At 33.7% G+C, this 13,886-nt stretch overlaps 2 protein-coding genes across 3 annotated transcripts in view; one reads left to right on the top strand and one right to left on the bottom strand.

The window, feature by feature from the left end:
• Nucleotides 1-2: 2 nt before the first annotated feature.
• LOC131956929 (uncharacterized protein CXorf58 homolog) lies at nt 3-10,457 on the bottom strand. Of its 2 annotated transcripts, none has more exons than XM_059321569.1 (9): nt 9,970-10,457; nt 8,457-8,547; nt 6,812-6,906; nt 6,577-6,688; nt 4,341-4,472; nt 2,158-2,233; nt 1,571-1,724; nt 711-834; nt 3-578 (listed from the first exon to the last, which is right to left on the bottom strand). In XM_059321569.1, the coding sequence occupies exons 1-9, from the start codon at nt 10,266-10,268 to the stop codon at nt 375-377; spliced, it is 1,287 nt and encodes a 428-aa protein (XP_059177552.1). In that variant the 5' UTR covers nt 10,269-10,457; the 3' UTR covers nt 3-374. The 2 variants fall into 2 exon arrangements, with proteins under 2 accessions (XP_059177552.1, XP_059177550.1); XM_059321567.1 differs by having other exon boundaries at nt 5-581.
• Nucleotides 10,458-11,426: 969 nt separating this feature from the next.
• LOC131956934 (intraflagellar transport protein 80 homolog) overlaps nt 11,427-13,886 on the top strand; it is a 42,299-nt gene continuing 39,839 nt past the window's right edge. The window contains exon 1 of the mRNA XM_059321572.1: nt 11,427-11,596. Within this exon, the coding sequence (XP_059177555.1) occupies nt 11,562-11,596 (35 nt within the window). The 5' untranslated portion in view covers nt 11,427-11,561. The remainder of the gene's footprint in view (nt 11,597-13,886) is intronic.

A 13,886-nucleotide genomic window follows, 5' to 3' on the forward strand; every position in this document is an offset into this window, starting at 1 on the left:
CATTGAATGTTTACTGGTTAAAGATTCACCAATCAATTTGCTATCAAAAATATGTTATAACAATTTGCTATCAAAAATATGATTATAACAAAATTTGCTATCAAAAATATGATTATAACAATCTAAAAATTAAAAGACTGGTTGTTTTAAATGAATAATATTTTCACTAGCAAATTACTTTTAAAATGTTGAATCCTACAGTAGTTATTATGAAACTCTTCAGTCAGATTGTGTTGACTTGAAGTTCAGTCAAATTGTGTTGACTTTAAAAAAATATCCATTCGCCAACAGCATCAAGAGTTGAGCACGTCTTTTCTAGATAAAATAACTGGTACTAGAGTGAAAGGTCAGTGTATGGGATTTATAATATGGGGTCAGAATGGTACGGGTGTATCTTCATCGCTTAATGATAAGCCTTGGCTCCACTCATAAAGATTATCTGCTTCATAGTCCCAATCATCACCACTGTCACCATGCTGGCATGTGTCACCATTTTGGAATGTGTCACCATCGGCTATATGTCTGGGAGAGTTGTAGTGCTTACAATCATCTTGCCCTTCAGTTAATGCTTGATCCTGCTGCTAAAAAAACAAATTTTGTTAACCCAGAGTTTGGTGAAAGTATATATGTAATTCAACACAAATAGAATTACAGAGCATAGTATAACAAAGTATATCAAGCACGCAGGCCAATATATTAGCAAGACCTACATAGTGTTTGCTGTAAAACTGTCTCATTTTCATTGCCCTCTGTACGGCTCTCTTGTTTCTCCTACTGGAGTAATGGCTTGACCTGCTGGTGCAGGGTGGGGCGTAGGAGGGGCTTGTCAGCATTCTGAGGGTGGGGAGATGCAGAAAATAGACCTTATTCATCTTTCATCTATGCATGGCGACTGAAGTAATTTTATAATGTGGTGTGGTGACTGAGGTCATTTTACAACCTGTGGTGTGGTGAGTGAAGTCATTTTATAATGTGGTGTGGTGAGTGAAGTCATTTTATAACGTGTGGTGAGTGAAGTCATTTTATAACGTGTGGTGAGTGAAGTCATTTTATAACGTGGTGTGGTGACTCAAGTCATTTTATAACGTGGTGTGGTGACTGAGGTCATTTTATAATGTGGTGTGGTGAGTGAAGTCATTTTATAACGTGGTGTGGTGAGTGAAGTCATTTTATAACGTGGTGTGGTGACTCAAGTCATTTTATAACGTGGTGTGGTGAGTGAAGTCATTTTATAATGTGGTGTGGTGACTCAAGTCATTTTATAACGTGGTGTGGTGACTCAAGTCATTTTATAACGTGGTGTGGTGACTGAGATGAAACTGCGTGGATGTGTTGAAGTTGTGTACTCACCTGAGTTTTGAGATGGCGTGGATGTGTTGAAGTTGTGTACTCACCTGAGTTTTGAGATGGCGTGGATGTGTTGAAGTTGTGTACTCACCTGAGTTTTGAGATGGCGTGGATGTGTTGAAGTTGTGTACTCACCTGAGTTTTGAGATGGCGTGGATGTGTTGAAGTTGTGTACTCACCTGAGTTTTGAGATGGCGTGGATGTGTTGAAGTTGTGTACTCACCTGAGTTTTGAGATGGCGTGGATGTGTTGAAGTTGAAGTTTTTCAGTGACAGGTTGGGTGAGAAGTAAAGCCATTTCCTTTCTTAGACTTTCTGAGATGTGGTTGTTGTAGGCGTAGTCAACAACATCAAAAAACATGGTGTGTCTAGAGAGTACTGACATTCAAACAAATTTATGAAACTTACTCTTATATCCTAATATCTAAAACTAGAACATTTAAAAAGTATTATAATTACAAGGTTTCAAATGCAAAAGTAATAAAATAAATTTCTTGAGTACTTAATGCAAATACTGGTTGCTCTTGAAATTATTTTGCTACCAGCACTATTAGAGCTCTGTTAATTTACCTCTAATTTTACTTAAAGTGCATTAAAAAACATGTAATTGTTTTATATTTGTCTATTTTAATCACTGAAACAATATGTATAAAAAGTTAGACAAGCATAAGGAAGTGAACATTTGACAACAAAGTTAGACATGCTAAAGTTATATGCAGCTCTATAAAAAAGTTAGACAAGTATAAGGAAGTGAACATATGACAACAAAGTTAGACATGCTAAAGTTATATGCAGCTCTATAAAAAAATACCGTCCAGTGTTAGCCGCCTCCAGTAATTTTCTTTTCCACCTTGGCAGGCTGGGCTTTCATCAAGGTTGGACAAGTACTGAAGACAGCATTGGTTACACTTTTTATACAAGATACACCAGCTATTGGACAAGTACTGAAGACAGCATTGGTTTGGTTACACTTTTTATACAAGATACACCAGCTATTGGACAAGTACTGAAGACAGAATTGGTTACACTTTTTATACAAGATACACCAGCTATTGGACAAGTACTGAAGACAGCATTGGTTTGGTTACACTTTTTATACAAGATACACCAGCTATTGGACAAGTACTGAAGACAGCATTGGTTACACTTTTTATACAAGAACAAACCAGCTATAACAGGTTATAATATATGGCTATAACTAGTGGTGGATTAAGGGGGGGGGGGGGGGCTGAGAGTCAGCAGCCTGGGGCCCTTGACGGTTAGGTTAGGTTTGGTTAGGTTTGGTTAGGTTTGGTTAGGTTAGGTTTGCCTGTCGTCCCTCCTGGGACATAGGCTACTGACAAGAGCTTTCCAGGCACCTCTGTCCTGGGCTAGTCTCTCCAACTTTCCCCAGGTGTATCCAATCTTCTTGGTGTCTTTAGGGGCCCTTAAAGTCTTATAATAAATAGTAAATCTTATTTTCCAACAGATCTTTGTTTCTATTAGTAAAGTGATCATTGTTTACCCAACAAATATGAGTTGTTCACCATTATTAAAAAAATATCAAAATGCCAGACTGTACTGAAGTAACAAAATATGACCGTACTGAAGTAACAAAATGTGACTGTGTACTGTAGTAACAAAATGGGACTGTGTACTGTAGTAACAAAATGTGACTGTGTACTGAAGTAACAAAATGTGACTGTGTACTGTAGTAACAAAATGGGACTGTGTACTGTAGTAACAAAATGTGACTGTGTACTGTAGTAACAAAATGTGACTGTGTACTGTAGTAACAAAATGTGACTGTGTACTGTAGTAACAAAATGTGACTGTGTACTGTAGTAACAAAATGTGACTGTGTACTGTAGTAACAAAATGTGACTGTGTACTGTAGTAACAAAATGGGACTGTGTACTGTAGTAACAAAATGGGACTGTGTACTGTAGTAACAAAATGTGACCATACTGAAGTAACAAAATGTGACTGTACTGTAGTAACAAAATGGGACTGTGTACTGTAGTAACAAAATGGGACTGTGTACTGTAGTAACAAAATGGGACTGTGTACTGTAGTAACAAAATGTGACTGTGTACTGAAGTAACAAAATGGGACTGTGTACTGTAGTAACAAAATGTGACTGTGTACTATTTTAACAAAATGTGACTGTGTACTGTAGTAACAAAATGGGACTGTGTACTGTAGTAACAAAATGTGACTGTGTACTGTAGTAACAAAATGTGACTGTGTACTGTAGTAACAAAATGTGACTGTGTACTGTAGTAACAAAATGTGACTGTGTACTGAAGTAACAAGATGTGACTGTGTACTGTAGTAACAAAATGTGACTGTGTACTGTAGTAACAAAATGTGACTGTGTATTGTAGTAACAAAATGTGACTGTGTACTGTAGTAACAAAATGTGACCATACTGAAGTAACAAGATGTGACTGTGTACTGTAGTAACAAAATGTGACTGTGTACTGTAGTAACAAAATGTGACCGTACTGTAGTAACAAAATGTGACTGTGTACTGTAGTAACAAAATGGGACTGTGTACTGTAGTAACAAAATGGGACTGTGTACTGTAGTAACAAAATGTGACTGTGTACTGTAGTAACAAAATGTGACTGTGTACTGTAGTAACAAAATGTGACTGTGTACTGTAGTAACAAAATGTGACTGTGTACTGTAGTAACAAAATGTGACTGTGTACTGTAGTAACAAAATGTGACTGTGTACTGTAGTAACAAAATGTGACTGTGTACTGTAGTAACAAAATGTGACTGTGTACTGTAGTAACAAAATGTGACCGTAAGTAACAAAATGTGACTGTGTACTGTAGTAACAAAATGTGACCGTAAGTAACAAAATGTGACTGTGTACTGTAGTAACAAAATGTGACCGTAAGTAACAAAATGTGACTGTGTACTGTAGTAACAAAATGTGACTGTGTACTATTTTAACAAAATGTGACTGTGTACTGTAGTAACAAGATATAAACTAAAAAAAAACCTGCATATAATCTTTCATGGTTGTGACATCCACCTCATCACACACTGGCCTCTGATTGTGTTGTAGTGTGTCCTGTAGTATCTGCTGGTAAAAGTTTCGGTTTCCCATCTGCTGCAGAGCGTCTGAGGCAGCCTAGCATGATTAAATTTTAAAAAAAACTAGAGACAGCTGGAGTGCACATCAGATCAGATCAATTTGAATCAAATTTAGCCATGTTTTTTTTAAAATAGTTTTAAATGCAATTTTATTTGTTCACATCAGCTAATGATTAAAATTATTTCAATTTTTTAACTCACCTCAGTTAAGGTCATGGGCGGGTGATCAGTACCAAGTCAGCCACAATGCTTATTTCTAAACCTAATACTATCATATAGCATATAATTATAACTTAAAGAGTTAAGTCTAAAAATTAAAAAATAGACACAAATTTCTTGCAGTTGCCATGGTGATGGTGACCATCTTGGTTGTTTTTTTTTTTTAAATTTTAACATTGAAATAACTTTCTTAATTATTAATACAATTGATCCAAATTTTCTCTAGTTATTCTGTATACACATAACAAAAAACTGATAGAAATTTTTTTTTAAAAATTTGTCTGGTTTTTCTTTAACAGTTAAAATGGTGATTTTTTTTTTTGCACAAATTTAGATTTTTTTTAAAGTGATTTTCAGAACAAAAATTGTAAAAGCATAAGTATTTTTAAAATTTGAAAATATTATCTATCAGAATTGTTACCAATATGTATCTCAATACTCCTGTAAGTTTTTATTGAATTTGCATAAGGGGTCATCCATAAATGACGTCACACTCGTAGGGGGAGGGGGTCCATAATTTTGTGACAATGTGTGATGAGGGGGGGGGGGGGGGATCAGATGTTGCGACGTCACATTTTTGCATTATAAAAAAGCAATGTTAGAAAACGAATTTTAGACGCTGTTTTAATAAATTGTAATAGTTTAGACAAGATTTTGGAAAAATATCGATGTTTTAAAAACATTCAACTGCAATTTTGAGGGGGGTTGTAGGTTGAGGTGTGACGTCATTTTAGGGGGGGGGGGGGTCTGGCTTTTTGCGACGACTGTGACGGAGGGGAGGGGGGAGGTAAAAATCGTCAAAAAAAGCGTGAAGTCATTTATGGATGACCCCTAAGCCACCTTTGCGTTGTTTCAATTTTACAAAGGTAAATAAAATCCAATACAGTCACCATCACTATGGCAACAACAGGAAATTTTAGGCATTTTTTTTTATTTTTAAACTTAACTCTTGGAGCTATAACTGTGTGCAAAATATGATAGCATTAGGTTTAGAAATTAGCATTTTGGCTGATTTAGTACTGATCACATTGCCCATTAATGGTTTTTATCAATTTTTAACTCACCTCAGTTAGTGGTTTTATCAATTTTTAACTCACCTCAGTTAGTGGTTTTATCAATTTTTAACTCACCTCAGTTAGTGGTTTTATCAATTTTTAACTCACCTCAGTTAGTGGTTTTATCAATTTTTAACTCACCTCAGTTAGTGGTTTTATCAATTTTTAACTCACCTCAGTTGGTGGTTTTATCAATTTTTAACTCACCTCAGTTAGTGGTTTTATCAATTTTTAACTCACCTCAGTTAGTGGTTTTATCAATTTTTAACTCACCTCAGTTAGTGGTTTTATCAATTTTTAACTCACCTCAGTTAGTGTTTTTATCAATTTTTAACTCACCTCAGTTAGTGTTTTTATCATTTTTTAACTCACCTCAGTTAGTGTTTTTATCATTTTTTAACTCACCTCAGTTAGTGGTTTTATCAATTTTTAACTCACCTCAGTTAGTGGTTTTATCAATTTTTAACTCACCTCAGTTGGTGGTTTTATCAATTTTTAACTCACCTCAGTTAGTGGTTTTATCAATTTTTAACTCACCTCAGTTAGTGGTTTTATCAATTTTTAACTCACCTCAGTTAGTGGTTTTATCAATTTTTAACTCACCTCAGTTAGTGTTTTTATCAATTTTTAACTCACCTCAGTTAGTGTTTTTATCATTTTTTAACTCACCTCAGTTAGTGTTTTTATCATTTTTTAACTCACCTCAGTTAGTGTTTTTATCAATTTTTAACTCACCTCAGTTAGTGTTTTTATCATTTTTTAACTCACCTCAGTTAGTGGTTTTATCATTTTTTAACTCACCTCAGTTAGTGTTTTTATCATTTTTTAACTCACCTCAGTTAGTGTTTTTATCATTTTTTAACTCACCTCAGTTAGTGGTTTTATCATTTTTCGCCCACTCAAATACTTCACCTTCAGAGCTTTGCTATGTACAAAGATCTTAAAAAAAATCATCGGTGGAAATTCACTGCCTCCAAATCTAAAATACAAAAAAAAATTACTGGTTCAAATTTTTAAAGTTAAGGCAATGCTCCTGGGGCAATAAAATTAAATGTATCATCCAGTAAAATGATTTGTATCATCCCAGACTAACTTTGTTTACCTGAATCTAACTCGGACTTCTTGGCTTCTGTCTTTGAAAAACTCAGCTTCTCTTGGACACACTTTTCTCAGGATTTCATAAGAAAGTGAACTTTCCTGAAAAATGTTACACTTAAGTTCTACACAAGTTCAAGTATGTGTAGCATTTAATTTATGTACACAACATGTTTATGTACACAAAAAGTTTATGTACACAACATGTTCATGGGTACAATATTGTGTTATAACGCTCATGTTAAAAATGTGAATGGAAAAAAAGTCACAGGTAAAAAAAAAAACAGAAAAAAAGTCACAGTTTTTGCTAGGAAAAAAGTCACAGAAAAAAGTCTCAAAAGAAAAATTTTATCAGAAAAAAAATCATAGAAATATTCACAGAAAAAAGTCACAAAATATTCTAAGAAATATTTTGATTTTATCGTTGCTTGGTAATTTTTTCCGTAGCATATTTGTAAACTTTAAAAGCATTATGGTTTATAACAATCTGAAGTTAAATTCTGTAAGATAATGTACATAGCAACATTACATATCGTTACATATTCAGTTAAACATGCGATGGAAAATTATTATAAAATAAATTTTGGCTCATCATTGTGTTTGCATGTTTTTGGCGTAGGCCTTATCTTGGTCGGCTTCTCCTCAGTCGGCTTTGCCGTCCATATTGTGTGTTGTTTGCCTTTTGTGTCAAGCACAGCCTTTGTACAGTGTCAGCTATCTCTTTTGATCCTAGGCTTTGTTATGTAAAGAGTGTGATAAATGTGGGCAGTAAAGGTGGTTGGACTACTGTTGTGATTAGTTGAGGACAGTAAGTCACATTAACTTTGTCTTTATGCTATTTCACACCAATTTAAAGTTAGTATTTGAAAAACACTATTGAAACCGAGAAGGTTCGAACATTATATTAAATTCTATTAAATATTATATTGTAAAACAGAATTACAATTAAAACTTACAAACTTTATACTAAAATCTTTTATGTGTGTTGTAAATATTACTATATGCATACAACCCACACATATATATCTAAAATGATTACATTACATTTAATTAATTGTACGTTGATTAGCATAATACATAAAAGTATTTTAAAATTCACATTTGAGACTTTTTTCCTGTGGCTTTTTTTCATGAGGCTTTTTTCATCTAATTTTTTTCTGTTTTCTTTCCTGTGGTTTTTTTTCCCGGTGACTTATTTTCCTACAATCATTAAAATACCAATAGTATAAACTATAAAGTCTAACCCCAGGACTAAATCTTGGTGTAACTGACCATAGGACTAAATCTTGGTGTAACTGACCATAGGACTAAAGCTTGGTTGTAACTGACCCCAGGACTAAATCTTGGTGTAACTGACCCCAGGACTAAATCTTGGTGTAACTGACCATAGGACTAAATCTTGGTGTAACTGATCATAGGACTAAATCTTGGTGTAACTGACCATAGGACTAAATCTTGGTGTAACTGTAACTGACCATAGGACTAAATCTTGGTGTAACTGTAACTGACCATAGGACTAAAGCTTGGTGTAACTGACTTCAGGACTAAAGCTTGGTGTAACTGACCCCAGGACTAAATCTTGGTGTAACTAACCATAGGACTCAATGTAAATAACAAACTAAAGGTAAAACTGGGGTGCCAAAAGTACTTACAGCTGCACAAATGGAATGCTTCAACAGCTTGAACATTTGTTTATCTCTGTAACTAATCCATGCTCTCTCTATGGCCCTAGCAGCATCTGATCTACAAACAAATAATTTCTTTCAAATTTCTATTTGGTGTCCTTTGCTTTTAATTAAATATAATAATAATTAAATATTGAACTTTTAAAAAAATCTAATTAAATATAGAGTTTTATCACCAAGTCTGCCTAAATTGTTGCATGAGCATCAACCTGCAAAACAGGGGCGTAGCGAGGGGGGGGGGGGGGGCGGGGGGTGCGGACCGCACCGGGTCACACCATTTAGGGGGGTGACACCAAGGCAAAAAATAGCACAATATATAGAGAAAAACTTTGGGGGGGGGGGGGGGGGGGGGGGTTAGAAAACAATTATTTCTTTACAGCATTTTTAAGGTACATCAGCATATGTGTTTCCACTAAAATAAAATTGGTGGAAAAATCTTTGTAACTGTGACAACGGCAGCCATCTTGAAAAATTAACCCCTTCGTAGGTTTTCCACCATTCATAAAAAATGGATAAAGGGTAAAGTACTACTTTCGGTCACCAAAAATTACTCAAAATTTGTTGGGAAAACAGAGAATTAAATCTCCTACATATATAGCTGAAAGAGTACTTAGGTTGTAGGTTTTTGAAAACCAAGGTAGAACAAGTTCCACTTCAGGTTACTGGATCGCTGAATAGTGGATACAGAGTTACAAACTTGAGATAATACTTATATATGAAACTTTGTCATCCTAGCTGTAACAGTACTCAAGATATCGTGTTTACAGACATACAGATATGATTGCAAAATTAAGTTTTTATGACTCAGGGAGGTCTAAAATGTCAAGATTTGTGAAACCTAGATTAACTATTTAATAGCCTGGACATCAAAATTATTTTTCTTTCCCTTACTGGCGAGTGAAAAGACGAAGACGATGCATTTTTTAACCACGGCATTTTTAAAAAATAATTTTTGTTTAAAATAACCACTTATGTTAAAAAAAAAGCAATATACACAAAACTAGGCCAAGTTTATTACGCATTAAGTTAAATAGCTTAACAATTTACTTAGGCTTATAATTAATAAAAATAACACTAATCCCAGACAACGTAAACAAAACACTACTTCAAATATAATTTATATAAAAAAAATTATTTTAAATGCTAAAAAAAATTCAATGTAGTCACTGGAGCTACTTTCTTTTTCAATAATTATATTATAAATAATGCCCATTTCAAAGGCAGAAGAACTTTAATTAGATTTAATTTCACTAATTAAAAATTTATATTGCCCATAATTTTGAGAAATTTTTTTTGAAAAATCGTAGATAATGGATTACTAGTAATTGAACAATGAGAAAACAACGTAAATAATATTTATTATTTCCCGCTTCCGCTGGCGAACCGGACTGTACCACAAAAAAATTTTTTTTTAGGCCTGTAAAGTAAGGTAGGTGGAGAGAACATTCTGGTTCTAATGAGATTTATAAATTATATTTACCGATCTTTGTCAGAGAAGAATTTTGTTTCCTGTACAAAATTTTCTTGGTTTTCAAAAGTTCTAAATGATGTAGATATATCAGTTGACCTAGTTTCTTGTTTAATATTTATACTGTCATCCATTTTATACATATTTTTATTATTTTCTACATATTCATGCTTTTTATAATTTAGTTTATTCAAACTATCAGAAGTAAATTTAGTTCTTTCTGTTGTGGTGGGTGCAACTGAAATTGCTGCAATGTCTACAACTGGCGGAATTTTTATTTTTACACTGAGCTGATTTCTAGGACTAGACATCTTCAAACTAAATATAATATATTTCAGTGTTCCAAGCAAGTTAGATCTATACTGAATTAATAATTTTACGAGCGTTATTTTTCATGAATTTGGATAATTTAAAACTCATCATCCACATTACAATACACAGGCCAATATATAATATTGTATATTAAATATTATAATATAAATTCATGTTGTACGCCATATTGTAACTAGAGTAAACAAAGTAATAAAACTTGAACTTGATAAGGATCAAAATTATACAGAACAAAATAATGTTTCCTGACGAACAAGTTAGTGTTATTTCTTTACAACTTCTTAATTAATACGTGTTTATATGGATTAGGCCTAATTAGAGATGATTATAAATTAGGCATAGTATATATATAATAGGACCTATATTTTGGAGGCTGTATTAACTCTTAGATAGTGTTTCTTTCAGACACGTTTCTCCGGTAGTGCACTTGAAACTTAAGGGGTTTCTGGTTGGGGTTGTGGCTGACACTGGTAGAAGTAAAGTCCTATATTATGTATAGATTTTGATGTTTGTATCGTTTGGAGGGAGGGGTGTCAGTGGACGTGCTTTGCGGGGATGGTTGTCCTCCGATAGAGAAAAAACATATAATTTAAATTGAAAATATATAGGTTACTTATATACTTTAACCAGTGTCCACTCCCTCTGAAATAAAGAAAACAACAACCATAACCCAAGTCCCCCCCCCCTCCCCCTGTACATATATCCAGGCATTCCTTAGTATTGTATTTTCAGATGGACTGCATTTTGTTCTGATTCGTAAATTCAACAAAACATTTTCTTTTCTTTGTAAATCTTGTAGTTTGTGCCCCCCCCACCCCCCCCCCCCCACCATTTCTGGATGATTATAAAAAAATATGGAATGGCGTGGTCAGAAATGTTTCTTTCAGTCACTGCACCCTCTCTCCCCGACACGAAGCACGATCTCTATCCCTCCCCCAGGATCAAAAATATATACATATACAGAAGGTATGGGCTATACTTTAAGCACTGTCCACCCCCGCCTCATATAGAAGTTTTAAATGCACCACTCTCACCCCTACCCTCCCAATCTAAAAGTTTCAAGTTTTTAATAAAATGAAATATTATTTTTGTTTCAGAGCACTAAATATAGTTTTATATAAACTGTTGCGCATGCTTAGTTGAGAAATTCCCAAAGTTCGAACGGGAAAGCGATGTTTACCTGAGTTACTGAAAACCTCCGTTTCCTAAAAAAATATTAACAAATAATATACCGAGATCTAACTAGATTTCTCTAAATCTATAGAATCTTTAAAATGAGATTGAAAACAACTCTTCAAAAGGAACCAAAACATATCCTTTTATGAAAGTTAAATCTGCTTAAAATTTAAAATATTTTTTTTTTGTTTAGGCCTAGGCTAGGGGCCTCTAGGGCAGACCAGAGACCTACCTAGATCTAGATCTAGATCTACTACCTAGGCCTAGGCAGACCTCTTTTTAAATTTTTATTGAAATTTTATTGGTAATCTATCGTTTTAGGTAAGCCTACGTAAAATCGTCCGAGACTAGTAATGTGAAAAACAGGTGCCTCCTTAAATTTTAATAGGCCTAATTATTTTACATTGTTAGGAGGATTTATGTTTTGAAATTTACAAAGATGTTTCAGAGTTTCACCTGTTTTTAAACAATTGAATTAAAACTTTTCAGTAATAATTTAGCAATAAATGAAGACTAGTGATGTTTTCATACTCATTTACTGTAGCAGCCATCTTGTTCAAGTTTTATTTTGGTAAACTTATAGCAGGAGATTCAGGGGAGGCCACTCTATTTTACAAATGGTTGCTGTTTATATAGCAAATCTTGCTCGCAAACACTGCTGTTTAAAGTTAATTTCTGGCCTATATTGACATATTTAGCCATTGATTTTGGTTTATTTTTCAGTTATCTATAATATTTGACACAAATATATCACAATATACTTCCATTAAAGCCTTGACAATGAGGTAACTTTTTCGTATATTACTAGCCGCGGGCGATTTTACGTACCTGTAGCGACAGATTAACTTTTTATTTTATAATTATAATTTTAGTTACATAAAAAATTTTAGTAGATAAACTTGCTAAATCTTAATTCAATAAATTTAGTTGTTTTTAAATTTAAACAATACCAATGAAAACTAGAGATATATCTCTAACCAACCAGGCACTACATTTGATGGTTCTAGCTAATTAGGGGCTAAAATACATGATTTTAATTATTGGTACCATACAGCTTAGCTGGGAAATGTTTTTCCGTGACAACTTTTTGAGGATCTGGTTCCTAAAGTAAAACTGAAACCAACCTAGTAGGATGTTCGTAAGGATCATGTGTGGGAAGGGGGGGAGTGGAGGTATGCTGCGATAAAACGTAATCAAAAGGATACTCGTAACTTGGTTATGTAACCTATTTTCTATATTATATATTTTAGTATAGGCCAAATGAAGAAAGTTAAAAAATAATCATGTTTTATTGTTTGAAATATATAGATCTAAACTTTTTAAAATTTAGTTATGATTATGATTAATCATTGTATTTTAGCAAGGTTTAATTAATGCTACTATTGATCTTAGGCTAATCAATAATGATTGATTGATTAGGCTTAATATTGAATAAATGATTAATGTTTGGAATGTTTGTAGAATGTAAATATAATATGTAGATTGTTAATTTGTTAGAATTTAATGGACTCTCCGAAAATAGTCTTGAGAGGTCCATTAAATATTTTAAAATCATGCACAGTGTAATTAAAATTATAATTAGGCCTTATATGTAAATATAGTTAGGCCTATAAATCCTGACTGGTTTATGATGGACTTCCATAAAGATTTGATATATTTGTTTTAGTATTATCTGTTATTAAACACAGCATTTCTTTTCAATTGGACGATTGCGCTATGTCTGACGGTGCTGGATTAAGATTACATGTAGGTAAAGATTCAGAATTTCTGTGGATTTCCGAATTTTTTAGTCCACATTTTCCGCTCATATTTTCAGTTAAATATTTATAAAAAAACAGAGAAAAAGTAGTCTAAAATAATGCTGTTCTTCAATTGAAACTTACATCTCCCAAATCCGGTTTCTTTACCGTTAATCTCGCACGTACTGTAGTCTAGCTATAGCCTAATTTATCTAACGGTATTTTTAACTCGATCAAAGCTACCGTTTCTCTCTGCTTCTAACTATATTTTGTTTTGCAATCTCAAATAAATATTGAAATCCTTGCAAAAGGTGACTATTAAGGCTAGACTCTCCTTCTAGCAATATTGGTGGCTCTCATGACCCGAAGTAGGTGTTAGGTACTGCTTGTTTGACTGATGTCATTTTTATTGTTCCCCAATCTCAAATATCTATATTGTACTGTGACATATGCTATAGCCCAGGCCTACTGATTTAAAAAGTGATATGAACTCAACATGACCCCGATCTTGTCTTGTTTGTGGAAAAAAAATATGATACGAACTGTTTTTAAAAAGGGGTCTTCCATAAATGATGTAACTCGAGGAGGGGGGGGGGTCCGTAATTTTGTGATGTGCGATGAGGCTGAGGACGGTCCAGATAGTGTGACGTCACGCTTTTGCATTTTAAAACAGTTTTGCTAGAA

The sequence above is a fragment of the Physella acuta genome, unplaced genomic scaffold, assembly GCF_028476545.2.
Source record: "Physella acuta isolate Inbredline_101_S28 unplaced genomic scaffold, ASM2847654v3 ptg001187l, whole genome shotgun sequence".
In the NCBI taxonomy this organism is placed as follows: Eukaryota; Metazoa; Mollusca; class Gastropoda; family Physidae; genus Physella; species Physella acuta.

Bases quoted from the DNA above. Each gene is read 5' to 3' on its own strand.
- LOC131956929 (XM_059321567.1), bottom strand. From the start codon at position 10,268: ATGTCTAGTCCTAGAAATCAGCTCAGTGTAAAAATAAAAATTCCGCCA. The intron at 6,689-6,811 runs GTAAACAAAGTT...TTTGTATTTTAG, and splicing joins GAAGTCCGAGTTAGATTCAG to ATTTGGAGGCAGTGAATTTC. The intron at 2,234-4,340 runs GTTTTTTTTTAG...TGCTGTCTTCAG, and splicing joins CCATGAAAGATTATATGCAG to TACTTGTCCAACCTTGATGA.